Source organism: Eumetopias jubatus, unplaced genomic scaffold, assembly GCF_037043125.1.
Source record: "Eumetopias jubatus isolate StellerSeaLion01/CBP00866 unplaced genomic scaffold, mEumJub1_p1.0 scaffold_3, whole genome shotgun sequence".
Classification (NCBI taxonomy): Eukaryota; Metazoa; Chordata; class Mammalia; order Carnivora; family Otariidae; genus Eumetopias; species Eumetopias jubatus.
In genome coordinates this window covers 58,371,609-58,388,277 of record NW_028274809.1, presented here as the reverse complement: position 1 = coordinate 58,388,277, position 16,669 = coordinate 58,371,609, and the positions used below count along the sequence as shown (strand labels likewise).

The window sequence follows — 16,669 nt, the reverse complement described above, 5'->3', positions numbered from 1 at the left end:
AGTTGGGTTTGCCCAGATTAGGATCCAAACAAGGTCCACACACTGCATGTAGTTCACGTATCTCTGAAATTTCTCTCTCTTTTTAAGTTGAGGCATAAGTGACACAGTGCTCGCTTCAGCGGCACATATACTAAAAATGAGATGTAAGTGACACATAAGTCTGTTTTAATCTAAAAAATGTCACCACCTCCACCCCCTACCAGCTTTCATTTGTTGAGACAACAGGGTCATTTGTCCTGTAAATTTCCCACATTCTGGACAGTGATGCCATTTAATATGTTCTTCTAGTCACCTGTATTTCTTAAGTTGGTAGTTAGATCTAGAGGCTTATTATTAAATTATTTTGGCATTTTATGCCATATACTTTGGGGGAATACACAGAAAATCTTCTTAAATTTAGATTTAGAAAAATGACACTTGAAACAAACACATTTCTGGCTAATGAACTAGACTAAGGAAAAAAGGCTGAGGGCGCCTGGGTGGCTCAGCTGGTTAAGCGTCTGCCTTCGGCTCAGGTCATGATCCCAGGGTCCTGGGATCGAGTCCTGCATCGGGCTCCCTGCTCCTTGGGAGCCTGCTTCTCCCTCTGCCTCTCTCTCTCTGTCTCTCATGAATAAATAAAATCTTTAAAAAGAAAAAAGAAAAAAGGCTGAGACTTCAACCTAGTATGTTTGCTGTTACCATGTGGTCATAGTGACAGTGGTAGAATCTTAAAAATGTTTTAAAATAAACCCCAAACATTATCACAAATAAAATATATTAATTCTCATTTCCATGAAAGTACAACCTTCTTTCTTTCCTAAAATTAAGCTGACTGTATCTAGTAAAAAAACCACTCCCTGTTACTAAATGTAAAAAGGACAAATAGAGACACTAGTTATAGTACACAATTGAGAGGGAGATCTGGTCTAGTGGAAATTATCAAGAATCTTATATATGATTCCTAATATTACCTAACCTTTTTGCTTTTAAGAAAGCTTATAGAAAGTTATCTTAAAAAAAGACTGAAAAGGGGGGCACAGTAGGAACATGCAGCACAAGTCCCAGGGAAAAAGTGAACAAAGCTATTAATAAAGTGTGTGGGTGATTTTTATTTATATAGATGAGAATGTTTTATGTATGATTTTCTAAAGGTTATGCAAGAACCAATTGTACTGAATTGTAATAAAACTGCTCCATACTGGGAATTTTCCTGACACACTGCCAGTTCAGCTTAGTGGAGGCTGGAAACAATAGGGTTTCTTATTGCCCTTATCCCAAGTTCATACTGAAGACAGTTAATTTGATCTCTATTAAAACATACAATGTAAAGGAAAAATTAAACATTTCATTTTAGTCTGTGTGTCTAGAAAATACACAAAAACAAGGAAAAAATAAAACCTCTCTTATTGTATGCCAGCAAAGAACACTATTTATTAAAAACAATCTTCCCTTAACAGAATAATTAAAAATATGACTTACATTTGATTATATCTTCAACTTAAGTTATATGCAAATATTTTAGTGATGATACATCCAGTGATAATAAAGTGAATTCATAGTCCATAGAGGACTAAGAAAAATCATTTGTGCTGTGATGAACATGAAGTATTAGAAGTTAGCACCATGTTCTAAGTTTTAAGAATATGAATGCTCCTAAGAATATGAGAGCTCTTAAAAATTATTCACCCATGAACCTCAAAAACATTATGTTGAGCCAAAGAAGTCAGACAACAAAAAATACATACCATATGATTCCATTTATATGAAGTTCATGAACAGGTAAAACTAACATATGAGATTAGAAATTAGAATAGCAGTTGTGGGTGGAGGAGGCAGACTGGCAAGGGATATACGGATATCTTCTGGGTTATGGCAATACTGTGCTCGGTATCTTGTCAGAGACGCTGGTTACATGGGTACATACATCTGTCAGGCTCAAACTCTACACTTAAGAACCAATGCATTTTATTACTTTTTTTTTGAAAAAAAAATTTTTTTAAAGAACCAATGCATTTTAAAGAAAGTTACACATGATATTTTAAACCGGTCAACAGTAATTACTGAATGACCACGTTATTATAGATTCTCACTACATTTCTGTATTACGTCTAACTATGGAGAGAGCCCGGCATAGGAAATTTCAACTAATTCATCCCTACTATATAATATAGAAAGTGATTTTAAAAAATCAGTATGTATTATTGAGCCATTATTTTATTTCATTAGGCCTCTTAGAGATAGAGAATGGAGAACTTAGTTTTTGCCTTCAAGTTTATAATCTTTTGGGGAACACTAGTTCATATCAAAGAACAGGAAAAATATAAATTATAAATTATAAGTCTGTGTTATGAGATATATTCAGAGAAGATAAGAAACAGTGATGTTTATAATAGCAAAACCTTTCCATTCAATCACTAAACTGTTATTTGTTAAGCATGTACACTGTGCAAGGCACTGGGATACAAAGATAAGTAAGATACAGTTCCTAATTCAGAAAAGCTTAGACTTTCCAGAAAAGAACAAGAAACTGAGTTTGATTTTCAAACTCTCATATGATTTGGGAAAAGGTAAAAAGTAGGGCATTCTAAGAGAGCAGAACATGATGAAGGTTGTTAACTTCATTAAGTTTGATTTGCGTAGCAGAATTAATATTTACTAGGTGGACTACATTTCATTCATTTTCCTTTTCCAGGAAATCACTAGCTAATTTCCTTTACTTGAAGCTGGCAGACCTTGGGTAGATGGAATGATGTTAATAGGAAGAATCATGTAAAAGAGAGTTATGACTGTGATCTGAGAATCTTAATACCCCTTGGAGATTATGGAAAGCCTAGCCCCCACTGTTCCACACATGCTTTTAACACAGAGCAGAGTCATTTACTGATAGAACAGGATTACAATTAATTTGTTAATGTCAATGGAATTTCAAGGCCTAGTCCCTGTAACAACAAATTTAAGCACTGAATTATAATAGTGCTTATAAATAGTCAGAAATGCCTTAACCATTGGTAATCACTTAAAATAAAAGAGCCAAAATTTAAAGTATTAATCAAGAGCACCATTTTGACCTTTAAAGCACCATGACTTGACAAGTTTTACTGAATTATCTCTTTAATAGGTCAATATTTCTTTTCAGCTAATTAGCTTCCACATGCATCAAAAAAAAAAAAAAAAAAAAATGGTTCCTGACTGATCAACTACATAAAGGAGAGAAATGGTGACTAACTTCACTTTTTTATTTTGAGGTCAATCCTTTATTTATTAGTTTTAATATATGCCTACTTTAGGAGTTTAGCCTTTTTTTTTTTTTAAGTAGGCTCCACACCCAATATGGGCTTGAACTCATGACCCTGAGAGCTGCATGCTCTTCTGAGTGAGCCAGCCAGGTATTCCCAGTTTAGCTTTAATAAGATTCTGGTAACACAAATACTTTTTCTGCAGTAGAATTATGTTGGAGAATTAAACAAAAATTCTGCCATCAGATATAGGTCTATCTTAGTAGCTATGCTGCTAGGATTCAACTTCTTCAAGGAGTTGCATAAGGGAACTCCGTAACAGATTCAGGGAGATTTGCGAGATGGGCAACTGAGTTTATCATCTTTCTTTCTACGGAAAGTGCCTCTCGCATGCTCCTAGGTATCTTTTTAGCAAAGCTTATGACCAGTTATTTTGCGAAATTTCCCAAACATATTCTGAAGTGACAAAATGTTTTCAACATAAAAAGCTGATGAAGGGGTGCCTGAGTGGTGCAGTCGGTTGGGTGTCCAGCTCTTGGTTTTGGCTTGGGTGGTGATCTCAGGGTCATGGGATTGAGCCCCACATTGGGCTCAGCGTGGAGTCTGCTTGGGTTTCTTTCTACCTTTGCCCCTCCCACCTGCTCTCTCACGTGCGCATGCTCATTCTCTCTCTTGCTATCTTTAAATTAATAAATCTTAAAAAAAAAAGGCTAATGAAAAGACGGAAGAGCAGCATGTGGAAACTGTTGCAGAAAACTTCTATCAGTGCTACAGTTTGGTGTAACATTCTTCAAGGAAATTAAATCAAGAGTTAGGGAAAATTAGGTAAGGAAAAGAGCATTCATAGGCAAATAAATCTTTGTAGTAAGTGTAAAAATAATATGTTCCTCAATTTAAGCTATTTATTCATTTTCATACTGAATGAAACACATTAAAAACCATGGTGTAAACAGAACTTGTAGAGACATGTGAAACATACCTAACATCTGTTTAGCCATTTGTAGCGTGACTGGTTCTGAGACTTAGACATTATAAAGAAAAAGAAATTTTGTACATGTCAAAACTATCCAGTGGCACTCTTTTGAATTTGAAATTTACTTTCATTAAAAATGTAAAATTTGCCATATTATATGAAGTCAGTTCCAAATATTTTAGCTAAGTTAAAAAAATGGCAGAGCAACTTTAAATATATAGCAACTTAAGCCTAAAAAACCAAAAGTCAAATAATTAGTATAATATGAAAGTATAATGTTAACAAATTTGGATTCAATGTTTATTCACTATTAAGTTGCTTTAACAACTTTTAGATTTTGGTACAATATATAAAGAGCTTGAAAGTCCTCCCATCCTTACAACAACAAAAAGCTGAAAAAACTGAAAATCAACAAATCTTCCTGGAGGTATTAGAGAATTGAGGCCACAGGGTAAAACACTGCCCCCAAAATAGGAGAGAGGGGCGATACAGAGAATCACAGTTTAACAGGATCAGACACCACCAACAGAGTCAGCAACTACTAGGAATACTTAAAAGAATATACTGTTGTTGGACTGAGCACAGACTAGCTTGAGAACTAAAAACACTTTAATGAGTTTTACTTCCAGGAGCCTCACCAGGTTCTCACTGTGACTATAATCCCCTTATATTTACCTTCCAACAGTAAGAAGGGAAAAGTAACCATTTTGAAAATATGCCCAGAGCATTTTGTTGTCCTGAACATATGCTTATTCTCAAGGGAAACTATTTTACCAGAGTCTAACCTACGTGGGAAAAAAAAGCTGAGAAGTAGGGAAAAAAAGCTGAGAAGGACCTGTGAAGGTTATAGCCCAGGGGCATAGGCTCACTAAAAGAGTGAGATTTAGGAGCGCCTGGCTGGCTCAGTTGGAGGAGCATGCAACTCTTGATCTCAGGGTCATGAGTTTGAGCCCCATGGTGGGTGTAGCAATTACTTAAATAAATAAATAAAAATAAACCTTAAAAAAGAAAAGAATGAAACTCAGTCATAGGATTATAGAATGATTCCCCTTCCCCTATACCTTACCACCACATCAAATAGGGCTCCTGTATAAAAAGAGGAGATTACAACTGAAGCAAGCCTTAGACTGTTATATGTTATAAAGAAGCAGCCTATAGGGACACCAAAAGATAACAGGGGAGACAAAAACAAGGACACTAGAGGAAATTTAGGCCCTGACATCTACAGCTACACCCAATTGTAAATACAACCTAGCTCCTAGCCAGATAAACATAAGACCTCACATTAAGGACACATCATGTCCAGTTTTCAACAAAAAATTACAAGTATGCTAAAAGACAAAGCAAGCATCAGAATCAGACTTAGCTATGATGGAAATTTTGGACTTATCCGATTGGGAATTTAAAATAAGACCAATATGCTAAAGGTTCTAATGGACAACATGTAAAAATAGATGGATAATAGAAACTCAAAAGAAATAATCTAAAGGAAATGCTAGAAATAAAAAACATTAACAGAAATGAATGCCTCCGATGAGCTCATCAGTAGATTGGACATGCCTGAGGAAAGAATCAGTGAGCTTTAAGATATGTCAACAGGAACTTCTCAAACTGAAAGCAAAGGGAAAGAAAGTGAAAAAAAGAAAACCAGAATGTTCAAAAACTGTGGGACAATTACAAAAGGTACAACATATATACAACAGGAATACCAGAAGGATAAGAGAGAAAAGAGAGATAAAAGAAGAAATACCTGAAATGGATGAGCGTTCCCAAGACTAATGATAGACAACAAACCACAGATTCAGGAAGCTGAGAGATCACCAAGCATGATAAATACAAAAAAATCTACCCTTATAGCATACGCAAACTTCAGAAAATCAAACACAAAGAGAAAATCTTGAAAGATGCTGGGGGGGGCGGGGAACCCTTACCTAGAAAAGAACAGAGATAAAAATTACATCATGCTTCTCTTAAAAAACCATGCAAGCAACAGGAGAGTGAAGTATTTAGTGTTGAAAGATAAATCTACCAACACTGAATTCTGTAACGAGTGCAAATGCCCTTCAAAAGTGAAGGAGAAATAAAGAGTTTCTTAAACTAACAAAAATTGAGGAATCTTTCACTAGCAGACCTGCCTTGCAAGAAAGATTAAAAGATGTTCTTCAGAGAGAAGGAAAATGACACAGATCAGAAATCTGGATCTACATAAAGAAAGAGCATTTGAAAATAAAATATAAAATATTTTTTCTTATTCTTAACCGATCTAACATAATACCTTGTTTGAAAATGCTGGTGGTATTTTGACAGGGATTGCATTAAATGTGTAGACTGTTTTGGGTAGTACATTTTAACACATTTGTTCTAATCCATGAGCATGGAATGTTTTCCCATTTCTTTGTGTCATCTTCAATTTCTTTCATAAGTGTTCTATAGTTTTCAGGATACAGATCTTTTACCTCTTTGGTTAGATATTTCCTAGGTAACTTATAGAACCTTGAAATTTCAGGGCACCTGGGTGGCTCAGTCGTCAAGTGTCTACTTCGGCTCAGGTCACGATCCCAGGGTCCTGGGATCGAGACCTGCATCAGGGTCCCTGTTCAGCGGGAGGCCTGCTTCTCCTTCTCCCACTCTCCTGGCTTGTGTTCCCTCTCTCACGCTCTCTGTCAAATAAATAAATAAAATCTTAAAAAAAAAAAATCAAAACTTCCTGTTTAAAAAAAAAAAGAACCTTGAAATTTCTTGAGTGACAGGAGTGTCTGTTATTCATGATGGGACCTGATAGCTTATATTAATGAGGTGACTCATAGTGAGTGCCTAGATAGGTTAGGCTTAAGGAGATGAGTTAGGACAGGGCTGGCCACACCAGAAAGATCAACCATGTAATTAGAGGGTTGGAGCTTTGAACCACATGACATTAGCCTGATCTCTGGAGAAGGGAGAGGAACTAGAGGGGAGTTCAGCTATATGGCCAATAAGTTAATCAATCAAGACTATGTAAATAAACCCTAATAAAAACTCTGGCTTAGGTGACCTTCCCTAGTTAACAACAATACTCTGTGCTTAATTGATGTGCAAGAAGGGTGACATGCCTAGACTCTATGGGAAGAGGACACTGGATGTTAAGTGTTTGGGATGGTGGGCGGAAGAAAGGCAATTATAATTCTGTAAGTGTGAAATTTAAAGGCAAAGAAAATGATACTAAATCTACCTTCTTTACTACATATTGAATGGTTTCATTTATATGAAATGTCTAGAATAGGAAATCTACAAAAAAAATAGAAAGTAGATTAGTGGTTGCCCAGGGCTTGGGGAGACTAGGAGCTGGAAGGTGAAGGGCTGAGGGGTTTCCCTTTGGGGTAATGAAAATATTCTAAAATTAATTATAGTGATGATGGATGTATAACTCTTGTTAATATACAAATTCAAACCACTGAAATGTACACTTTAAGGCATGAACTGTATGGTACGTAAATTTTAACTCAGTAAAACTGCTAAAAAAAACACCTGGTCAAGAAAATGAAAAGACATTCAACAGACTGGGAAAAAATATTTGTAGGAGACACATCTGGTAAAGGAATATCATCGAAAATATACAAAGAATTCTTAAAACTCAGCACTAAAAACAAACCCAATTTAAAAAAAATGGGCCAAAGGCCTTAACACACACCTTACCAAGAAGATACACAGACAGCAAATAAGCATATGAAAAGATGTGATGCATCATATGTCATCAGGGAAATGCAAAATAAAACAACAATATACTACTGCACACCTATTATAATGGCCAAAATTCCTAACATTGACACTGTTAAATGCTGGCGAGGATGTGGATAACAGGAACTTTCATTCACTGCTGATGGGAATGTAAAAGTGGTATGGCTACTTCAGAAGACAGTTTGGCAGTTTCTTATAAAACTAAACATACTCTTACCATACTATCCAGCAATCATGCTCCTTGGTGTTTGCCCAAGAGGTGAAAACTTATGACCACACAAAAACCTGCACATGGATGTTTATAGCAGCTTTATTCATAACTGCCAAAACTTGGAAGCAACCAAGATGTCCATTAGATCAATAAACTGCAGCACATCCAGATAATGGAATATTATTTAGCACTAAAAAGAAATGAGCTATGAAGTCATGAGGAGGAAACTTCAGCGCATATTACTAAGTGAAAGAAGCCAATGTGAAAAGGCTACATACTGTAAGATTCCAACTACATGATCTTCAGGAAAAGTTTAAAACTATGGAGACAGTAAAAAGTCAGTGGTTGTCAGAGGCTCAAAGGAGGGATGAACAGGCAAAACACAATTTCTAGGACAGTGAAACTACTCTGTATGATACCATAATGTTGGAAACATGACATTATACCTCTGCTCAAACTGACAGAACGTACAATGCTGAGTGAGTCCTAATGCAAACTATGGATTTTGGGAGATAATGATGTGTCAGTATAGGTTGATCAGTTATAACAAATGTGGGGCGCCTGGCTGACTCAGTGCGGTGCAGCACGCCAACTCTTGATCACAGGATTCTAAGTTCGAGCCCCACGTTGGGTAAGAAGATTACTTAAAACTAAAATATTAAAAAAATTGTAACAAATGTACCACTCTTGTAGAGGATGGTGATAATAGGAGAAGCTATACATTTGTGGGGGCAGGGTGCTATGGGAAATCCCTGTCGTTTCCTCTCAATTTTGCTCTGAACCTAAAACTTCTTTAAAAAAGTAGTCTGTTAAGAAAAAGCACAAACAAAAAACAAAACAAAAGGATTAAGTAGGAGGCACACAGATATATGTAATTATTAAATCTATTAAGAAAGCAAAAAAGCAAAAATACCCCTCTCACCTTGAAAACCCCCACTGTGGATTTAAAAAAATGTTTAATTTCAGTATACACTAAAAAAATAAGGGACAGATGGTAAGTGTCAATGGTAAGAATAAGGGTCAAAGAGTATGGGTAAGAAGCAGATGGGCAGGCCATTTAATTATACTGTAATATAAAAATATTTTATAAAAATTCAGTCACCACTGAAGCTTGAGAGTTTTACATGTAATTCCGATGTATTTAGAGTGCATGGAGACTTACAAAGTTAAGATGATCTTACTGGTAGAAAAGATATTCTAAACCAGCTTAGCCAAAAGAAGCATTTTGATTGCCTAATTTAACTCTGTAAAGGAGAAGTAAATTTTATAGCTGGTCTCTGTAAACCTCACAGCTGGAACATTCTAACAGCACCTTGCAGTTTCCAGTGATCAAAGTAAGTTACTTTATATACTAAACTAAGAATTTCATAATAGAAATAATGCAACACCAGGGGTTGCGGTTATCATGAAATAATTACACTCCTGGGAGATTACAGGCACAAGGCTGTACCCCAGGGGTGTGATTATCCCATGATAACCACATCCACTGAAATTGCATTATTGCAAAAATAATCTCTATTCATTGGTGAGACATTATTCAATAGGTGATTTTTTAAAATGAAAAGATTTTTTAGCTTGAATCAGCAAGTGGATTAGGAAATTGGCCAGTTTATTTTTCATTGCATTCAAATTCAGAATAAAACATCATTATTTGCTTTCCCATTTGATATAGTAGAGTTTTTTATTTTGTTTTTGAGAAACCTTTAAGAGTTTCTCTTAGTGTTACTTAAGTGGCACTGCTAAATTCAGGTCAAACTTCAAACACATTAACTGAGCAATAAAATTTTAAATAATTTACTTCTATGTAAAAAATTTTAATTTTTCTAAAATAATATTCACTTAAAAATTACAAACGTACAACCAATGTTAATATATTGGTCTGTTTCCTGCCATTTTTCTACAAGTAGCTGTCTATATGTCTACCTACAGATAGCAAGAGAAATACGAATGGAATCCATGTAGCTACTTTGTTTTATAATGTTTTTTTATTTGACCAAATGTTTTCGACAACATCCATATCATTAAGAAATCTTCATATCATATCAATTGTTCTTATACACACACAGCTGAAGCTGATGGTTCTCAATCTTGACAGTGCATCAGAAATAGATCAGTAACTTTCATCATCTCCTGTGGTATCACAGATGGTTAAAGTTACTGATCTATTTTTACCATAATTTTATTATAGAGTTCAGTGCTTTGAGATATTCTCAGATGAATAAGATAAAGGATTTAAGAAATTAAAAAATATCCTGTGTATTTACCAGTATTTGTTCTCACACATGTCAGTTTTAAAGGAAAAAATGGAAATGGAAATTTTCCTAATGCCTTTTTCTATAAAGAGTGAGGCAAAGAATTAGACTGCTAGTTATCTCTCATCATGAATATACAATTTACAAAACACCAGTAACTCTTTGCTTTATTTAGCTGTTCCCACTATTCTGAAAACAATTTAATATAGGAGTACAAAGGAAAAATATTCAATGTCTATTAAACCTAAATTTTAAGTTTCTTTCCCAATTTTAATCACACATTTTAATATAAAAGTAAAAGAAAGTCACTTGTAATTTCACCAAATTATTAAACTATTTTATTCTTCCATGTTTCCTTCCAGTCCTAATGTATATGCATGTAGTTTTGTATTATCAAAATCATAATGTAGATTCAATTAGTATTCCTTAATTCACTAAATATAGCAACAGTTTATTCTGCCATTCCCCTAGTGCTGGATATTAAGTTTATAAGAGTGAAAAATTAGAAATGATGCTGAAATGAACATTTTCCTTAAAATCAAAAAAAGGATTTTCATCACATTACCATATTTTCTTCTCCACTGTACTATCCCACTTCCAAAAACAACACACCACACTACACAGGATATTCTATGGCATCATTTTTGCCTAAACCTGTTTTCCTAAATTTTCAGATCATGATCATCCTCTACGGGTGAGAGTCTCAGACTCCTCTCAGGAGTCTCATTCAATAGGAGCTTGGGAACCAATATCTATCTTTAACAAAAAAAATTTTTTAAAGAGACAGCATGCACATGTAAGCGGGGGGTAGGGGGAGGTACGGGGGTGGGAGAGAGAGAGAGAGCAGACTCCCCACTGAGCGCAGAGCCCAGCACACACAGGGGTCAACCTCACAATTCTGAGATCATGATCTGAGCTCAAATCACAAATCGGATGCTTAATGAACTGAGCCACTCAGAAGCTCCCCCTTATCACTTTCCTAAAACTCCTGGAAGCTGAATTTCTAGGTAAAAGGATATGAATGTTTTTAAGGCTTTTGATACATATCACCAAATGACTCTTTAAAAAGGCTATTCCAATTTATCAACAGTGGATTAAAATGTTAATTTTACCACACTTGCTTCAACACTGGATGTATACTTCTTTTAAATCTTTGCCAAATTTGGTAGGCAAAAAGATAACATATTATTTTAGTTTTCATTTCTTTGGTTATTTTTTTTTTTAAGATTTTATTTATTTGACAGAGAGCACACAAGCAGGGGGAGCAGCAGAGGGAGAAGTAGGGAGCCTGACATGGGGCTCGAACCCAGGACCCTGAGTTCGTGACCTAAGCTGAAGGCAGATGCTTAACTGACTGAGCCACCCAGGCGTCCCTATTTCTTTGGTTATTAATGCTCTTGAAAATGTCCTCATAGGTTTAATGGCCATTTGGAGCCCTCCTTTTCTAAGCTACCTATATTTACGTCTTTTGCTCTTTTGCGTTTATATGTTCATCTTTTTCATGTTGACTTGAAGGAACATTTTATCTATTAGTGATATCAACTATAGTATTTCAATAAAGTTAACACTTTTTTTTACCCTCTACCACCCCACTGCTCAATTCATTTAGATACAGAGAAATACTAAGTACTAATTTGTAGACATCTCAAGCTTGGTTACAAATATGTTAAGACTTATTAGAAGCTAAAAAATACAGCATTTTTCTATTTGGTTCACTTTATTTTGAAAAAGTTTATATGACTGAAGAACAGTACTACAGTATAACCTCACCATAAGTGGGCTCCAAAAACTTTGTATAAAATGAATGATTAAAGTTTATGAATGTAAATGGGTGGTGGAGAAGAGCTAATAAACCAGCTTTGTTGTATCTGAATTCACCAAGATTTTATTTGAGAGACAGAGAGAGAGCACGAGCAGGGGGTTGGGACAGAGGGAGAGGGAGAAGCAGGCTCCCTGCTGAGCGGGGAGAGCCTGAAGTGGGGATCAATCCCAGGACCCCAGGATCATGACCTGAGCCAAAGGCAAACACTTAACCAATTGAGCCACCCAGGCACCCCTCACCATTTCCAATACTTTTTTTTTTTTTAAGATTTTATTTATTGGGGCGCCTGGGTGGCTCAGTTGGTTAAGCGACTGCCTTCGGCTCAGGTCATGATCCTGGAGTCCCGGGATCGAGTCCCGCATCGGGCTCCCTGCTCAGCAGGGAGTCTGCTTCTCCCTCTGACCCTCTTCCCTCTCGTGCTCTCTATCTCTCATTCTCTCTCTCTCAAATAAATAAATAAAATCTTTAAAAAAAAAGATTTTATTTATTTATTTGACAGACAGAGACACAGTGAGAGAGGGAACACAAGTAGGGGCAGAGGGAGAGGGAGAAGCAGGCTTCCCTAGGAGCAGGGAGCCCAATGTGGGGCTCGATCCCAGGACCCTGGGATCATGACCTGAGCCGAAGGCAGACACTTAACCGACTGAGCCACCACCCAGGTGCCCCTCCAATACTCTTAAAAATAGGTTAATACCACAAGTTCTTTCGGTTGTTGTTATAGACTTTCTAATATAGAATCAAGAAAAAGCAGGTCTATTGATTACTAAATAAAAGGCTAAGTCTGGAGTCTATCCTACTCATTCTCTCAGAAGCAGGATCAAAGTAAGATGAAGCTGGGGAACAAAGACAGCCATTACCACTGCCTGCCCCTAGCCAATACAGGAGTCATAGAGTTGTAAGGGCACCACAAGGCTGAGTGAAGGAAAAATGAGAAAGATGCAACCCCCTTTCAGATACAACATCAGATTCCTATGACTACTAAGATCAGTGGTCAGAAATATTTGGGTTGGGGCGCCTGGGTGGCTCAGTCGGTTAAGCGTCTGCCTTTGGCTCAGGTCATGATCCCGGGGTCCTGGGATCGAGCCCGACATCGGGCTCCGTGCTCCATGGGGAGCCTGCTTCTCCCTCTCCTTTGCCTCTCCCCCTGCTTGTGCTCTCTTTCGCTATCTTTGTCACTATATGTCTGTCTCTATCAAATAAATAAATAAAATCTTAAAAAAAAAAGAAATATTTGGGTCAACGGGTTCTTTATATGACCTAGTCTATACCCATGTTCTTTGGGGCTTTATTTCTTTTGGGACCGCTCTCTCTTCTTTCATCAGTTGAGTGGGGGCAGGGGAGGAGGGAACATCAATATGTGGGTTTTAAGGGTACCTGCACTGTGGAATTAGTGGGACATTCTTTTGTCAGAGATTGCCAGGTACAGACCAACATTCTCTCACCACTGAGCAAATAGTTGCCCTCTCTGTAAAATATGATTTCTAAACCTTCTTTAGAGCAGTAAGGAAAAAAAAATCAATTGTTAATATTCTGTCTGTGTACTTCTCTACTCATTCTAACATCCATAACACCATAAAAGAAAGTGTCAAGGGGCTCCTTGGTGGCTCAGTCGGTTGAGCCTCTGACTCTTGGTCTCAGCTCAGATCTTGATCTCAGGGTCATAAATTCAAGCCATGCACTGGAATCCACACTGGGCATGGAGCCTACTTAAAAAAAAAACAAACCCACAAAAAAAACCCAAAACAAAACACTATCAAACTTGACAATGAATCAAATTCCTAAACTCTTAATATGGGAACTGGCATCCTGAATCCTAAAGCCTGCCTCTGGCTTGCTGGAAGGAAGCAGGAACTCTTGTAAGAGAATAGAGGCTGAAGGTCATATGCTGACTGACAGTGAACCTTGGGCTCAAAGGTGGTAGTGAAAGCCATAGGAAGTCCAAATAATGCTGAAAAATCTCTTGAGTTATACTATCATCCTTATTTTAAGATAAGTTGAAGCTCATAAAAGTGAAGTAACTTGTTTAAGATTACAGTTAAGTGGGTTATTTTTATTTATAATTTATTATGACTTATAGTTGGATTGGTGTGGCTGTCTCAATAATATACTAATAAGGCACTGATAAATTTAAAACTTCTCAGCTTTAATATCTGAGAACTCAGAGGCACCTGGTTGGCTCAGTCGGTTGGGTGTCTGCCTTTGGCTCGGGTCATGATCTCAGGGTCCTGGGATTGAGCCCCACATCCCTCCCTGTTCAGCAGGGAGTCTGCTTCACTCTCTCTGCCCTTCTGCCTGCTTGTGTGCTCTCTTTCTCACTCTCTCTCAAATAAAGAGAGAGTGAATTAAAAAAAAAAAAAAAATCTGAGAACGCAAATGATCCAAACCAAATTAGACCAGTTTTTTTAAGTTGTCAATAATATGCAGGAAGGTATAACTTTCAAGTAAAAAATTTTAACATATTTAACATCTTTTTAATCTCAGTTTTGATTTTATCTCTGGACTAAAATGATGCAATTGCTGAGTCTTCTAGTCAGCCTACATTTACAATTCTGGAGGACATAAATATGAGAAATAACCATTTTTTCCTTCTATTTTTAGGTTACTAACCTGATGAACTGTGCTTAATATATTTTTTACCTTTAAAATCAAGTTTATAGGCTCTGGGCTAGAAAAATTAAATTTAATTCTAATACACAGCATTTCAAATTCAAAATATATTACCAGAGTTTCCCATTGATCATATTTTGGGTACATGACTTAGTCCAAAAAAAACCAAACTAAAGGAAAACAATACCCAGAGAGATGAAAGAAAAATGTTATCTTTCCTTGTTATGTTTATCCTTGATACAAATTCTAAAACAAACATAATTCATGTCTAGTGCCTACCTGAGCCATCAGTGGGAACTGAACTTGCATTGATTCCAGAAAGACCAAACAGAGGACATTCTCGATCTGTGTTGACATGACCCCATTTGTGACATTTAATGCACCTCACGTTTCGAACCTGAGAAATAGTGGATGTTATTTTAGTTATTTAGTAAGAATCTAACAACTGTTCAAATCCCTACTCCTTGGTAGAGTTTAAGTTAAATTACTGTCATTTTTAAAAGATTTCCAGTGAAAGACTCCATGACTATATTTGGTAATTTAACGTAAATACTAATATCTTATAAATTCTGCCTAAAAGCTATGAATCCTATTTCTTTTTGACTGTTACTTGGTGGCAATAAAACAATGTCATCCAAAAAGAAATGGTAAAATACCAAAAAGGAATTACGTTATGGCTGAATCTTAAATTCTCTAATTTTTAAAAGTTAACCTTTAAAGTTTCGGTTTCCTAATCAGGGGTTGGCAAACTTTTTCTGTAAAGAACCAGAGAGTAAATATTTTAAACTTTATGGGCCAGAGGTCTCTGTTCCAACTCTGCCAATGTAGCAGGAAAGTAGCCACAGATAATATGTAAATGAATAAGCAAGGCAGGATTCCAAAAAATGTTATTTCCAACAAGAATCTGGCTTTCTGGTGATATTTTGTCCCGGTTCTAAACAAATAGTTTTAAATCTTTTCTTAACCTTGAGCTAATTCTCCAAATTCCTGAAAACTGAAGAGACCCTTATCATTATAACCCTCAGTACAAAACTTTGATTCCTATCTTTTTTTTTTAAACAGGAGAAAATCAAATTTAATAGGCATATGTACAGGGAATCCACATGAACATGAGATTCTCGATTCCTATTTTATCAGTCTACTACATTTAATGTTTTCTCCCCTAGTCCTTTTACTACCTGATACAAATCAAAACCAGAGAGCCCTTTTCAGCTTACATACCTTTTGGACAACAGTATAAAGAAGTATTTATTAAACAAAAATTATTCTTAGTAAAATATGGGTCACTTACCTGAATACCAAAGGGCTGATCTCTGATGTTCATGTCATCTTTGGCATATCTATTAAGTAGAGAATATGTACAAACACAATATTAAGAACAATTTAATAAATTAAACAGCAGTTATCCTGAAAATAGTTTTATAGTTCTAAATACATTATAAAATGTATAACTTCAATAAATACACAGAACTATGAAATCTATTTAGTAATTCCAAACACCACTTATTATTAATTGTCCAGTTTGATGATTTGTGATTTTTTTTTAAAGATTCTATTTATTTATTTGACAGAGAGAGAAACAGCAAGAGAGGGAACACAAGCAGGGGGAGTGGGAGAGGGAGAAGCAGGCTTCCCGCCAAGCAGGGAGCCTGATGCGGGGCTCGATCTCAGGACCCTGGGATCATGACCCAAGCCGAAGGCAGACGCTCAACGACTGAGCCACTCAGGTGCCCCTGATGATTTGTGATTTAAAAAAAAGGAAAACTATATAAAATTAAAGTCTATGATCAAGTAAATTAGTTGTATAAAACAAATACCTTTTAACATTAGTTGCCTGCACTAGTGAATGAAAAGACAATATAAGATGGGATA

At 36.2% G+C, this 16,669-nt stretch overlaps 1 protein-coding gene across 1 annotated transcript in view; it reads right to left on the bottom strand.

Moving 5' to 3' along the window:
- CIRSR (corepressor of RBPJ and splicing regulator) overlaps positions 1 to 16,669 on the bottom strand; it is a 36,341-nt gene that overhangs the window by 8,851 nt on the left and 10,821 nt on the right. Inside the window, exons 6-7 of the mRNA XM_028122879.2 lie at positions 16,089 to 16,137; positions 15,077 to 15,194 (exon numbers count right to left, since the gene is read on the bottom strand). Coding sequence (XP_027978680.1) covers positions 15,077 to 15,194; positions 16,089 to 16,137 — 167 coding nt within the window. The remainder of the gene's footprint in view (positions 1 to 15,076; positions 15,195 to 16,088; positions 16,138 to 16,669) is intronic.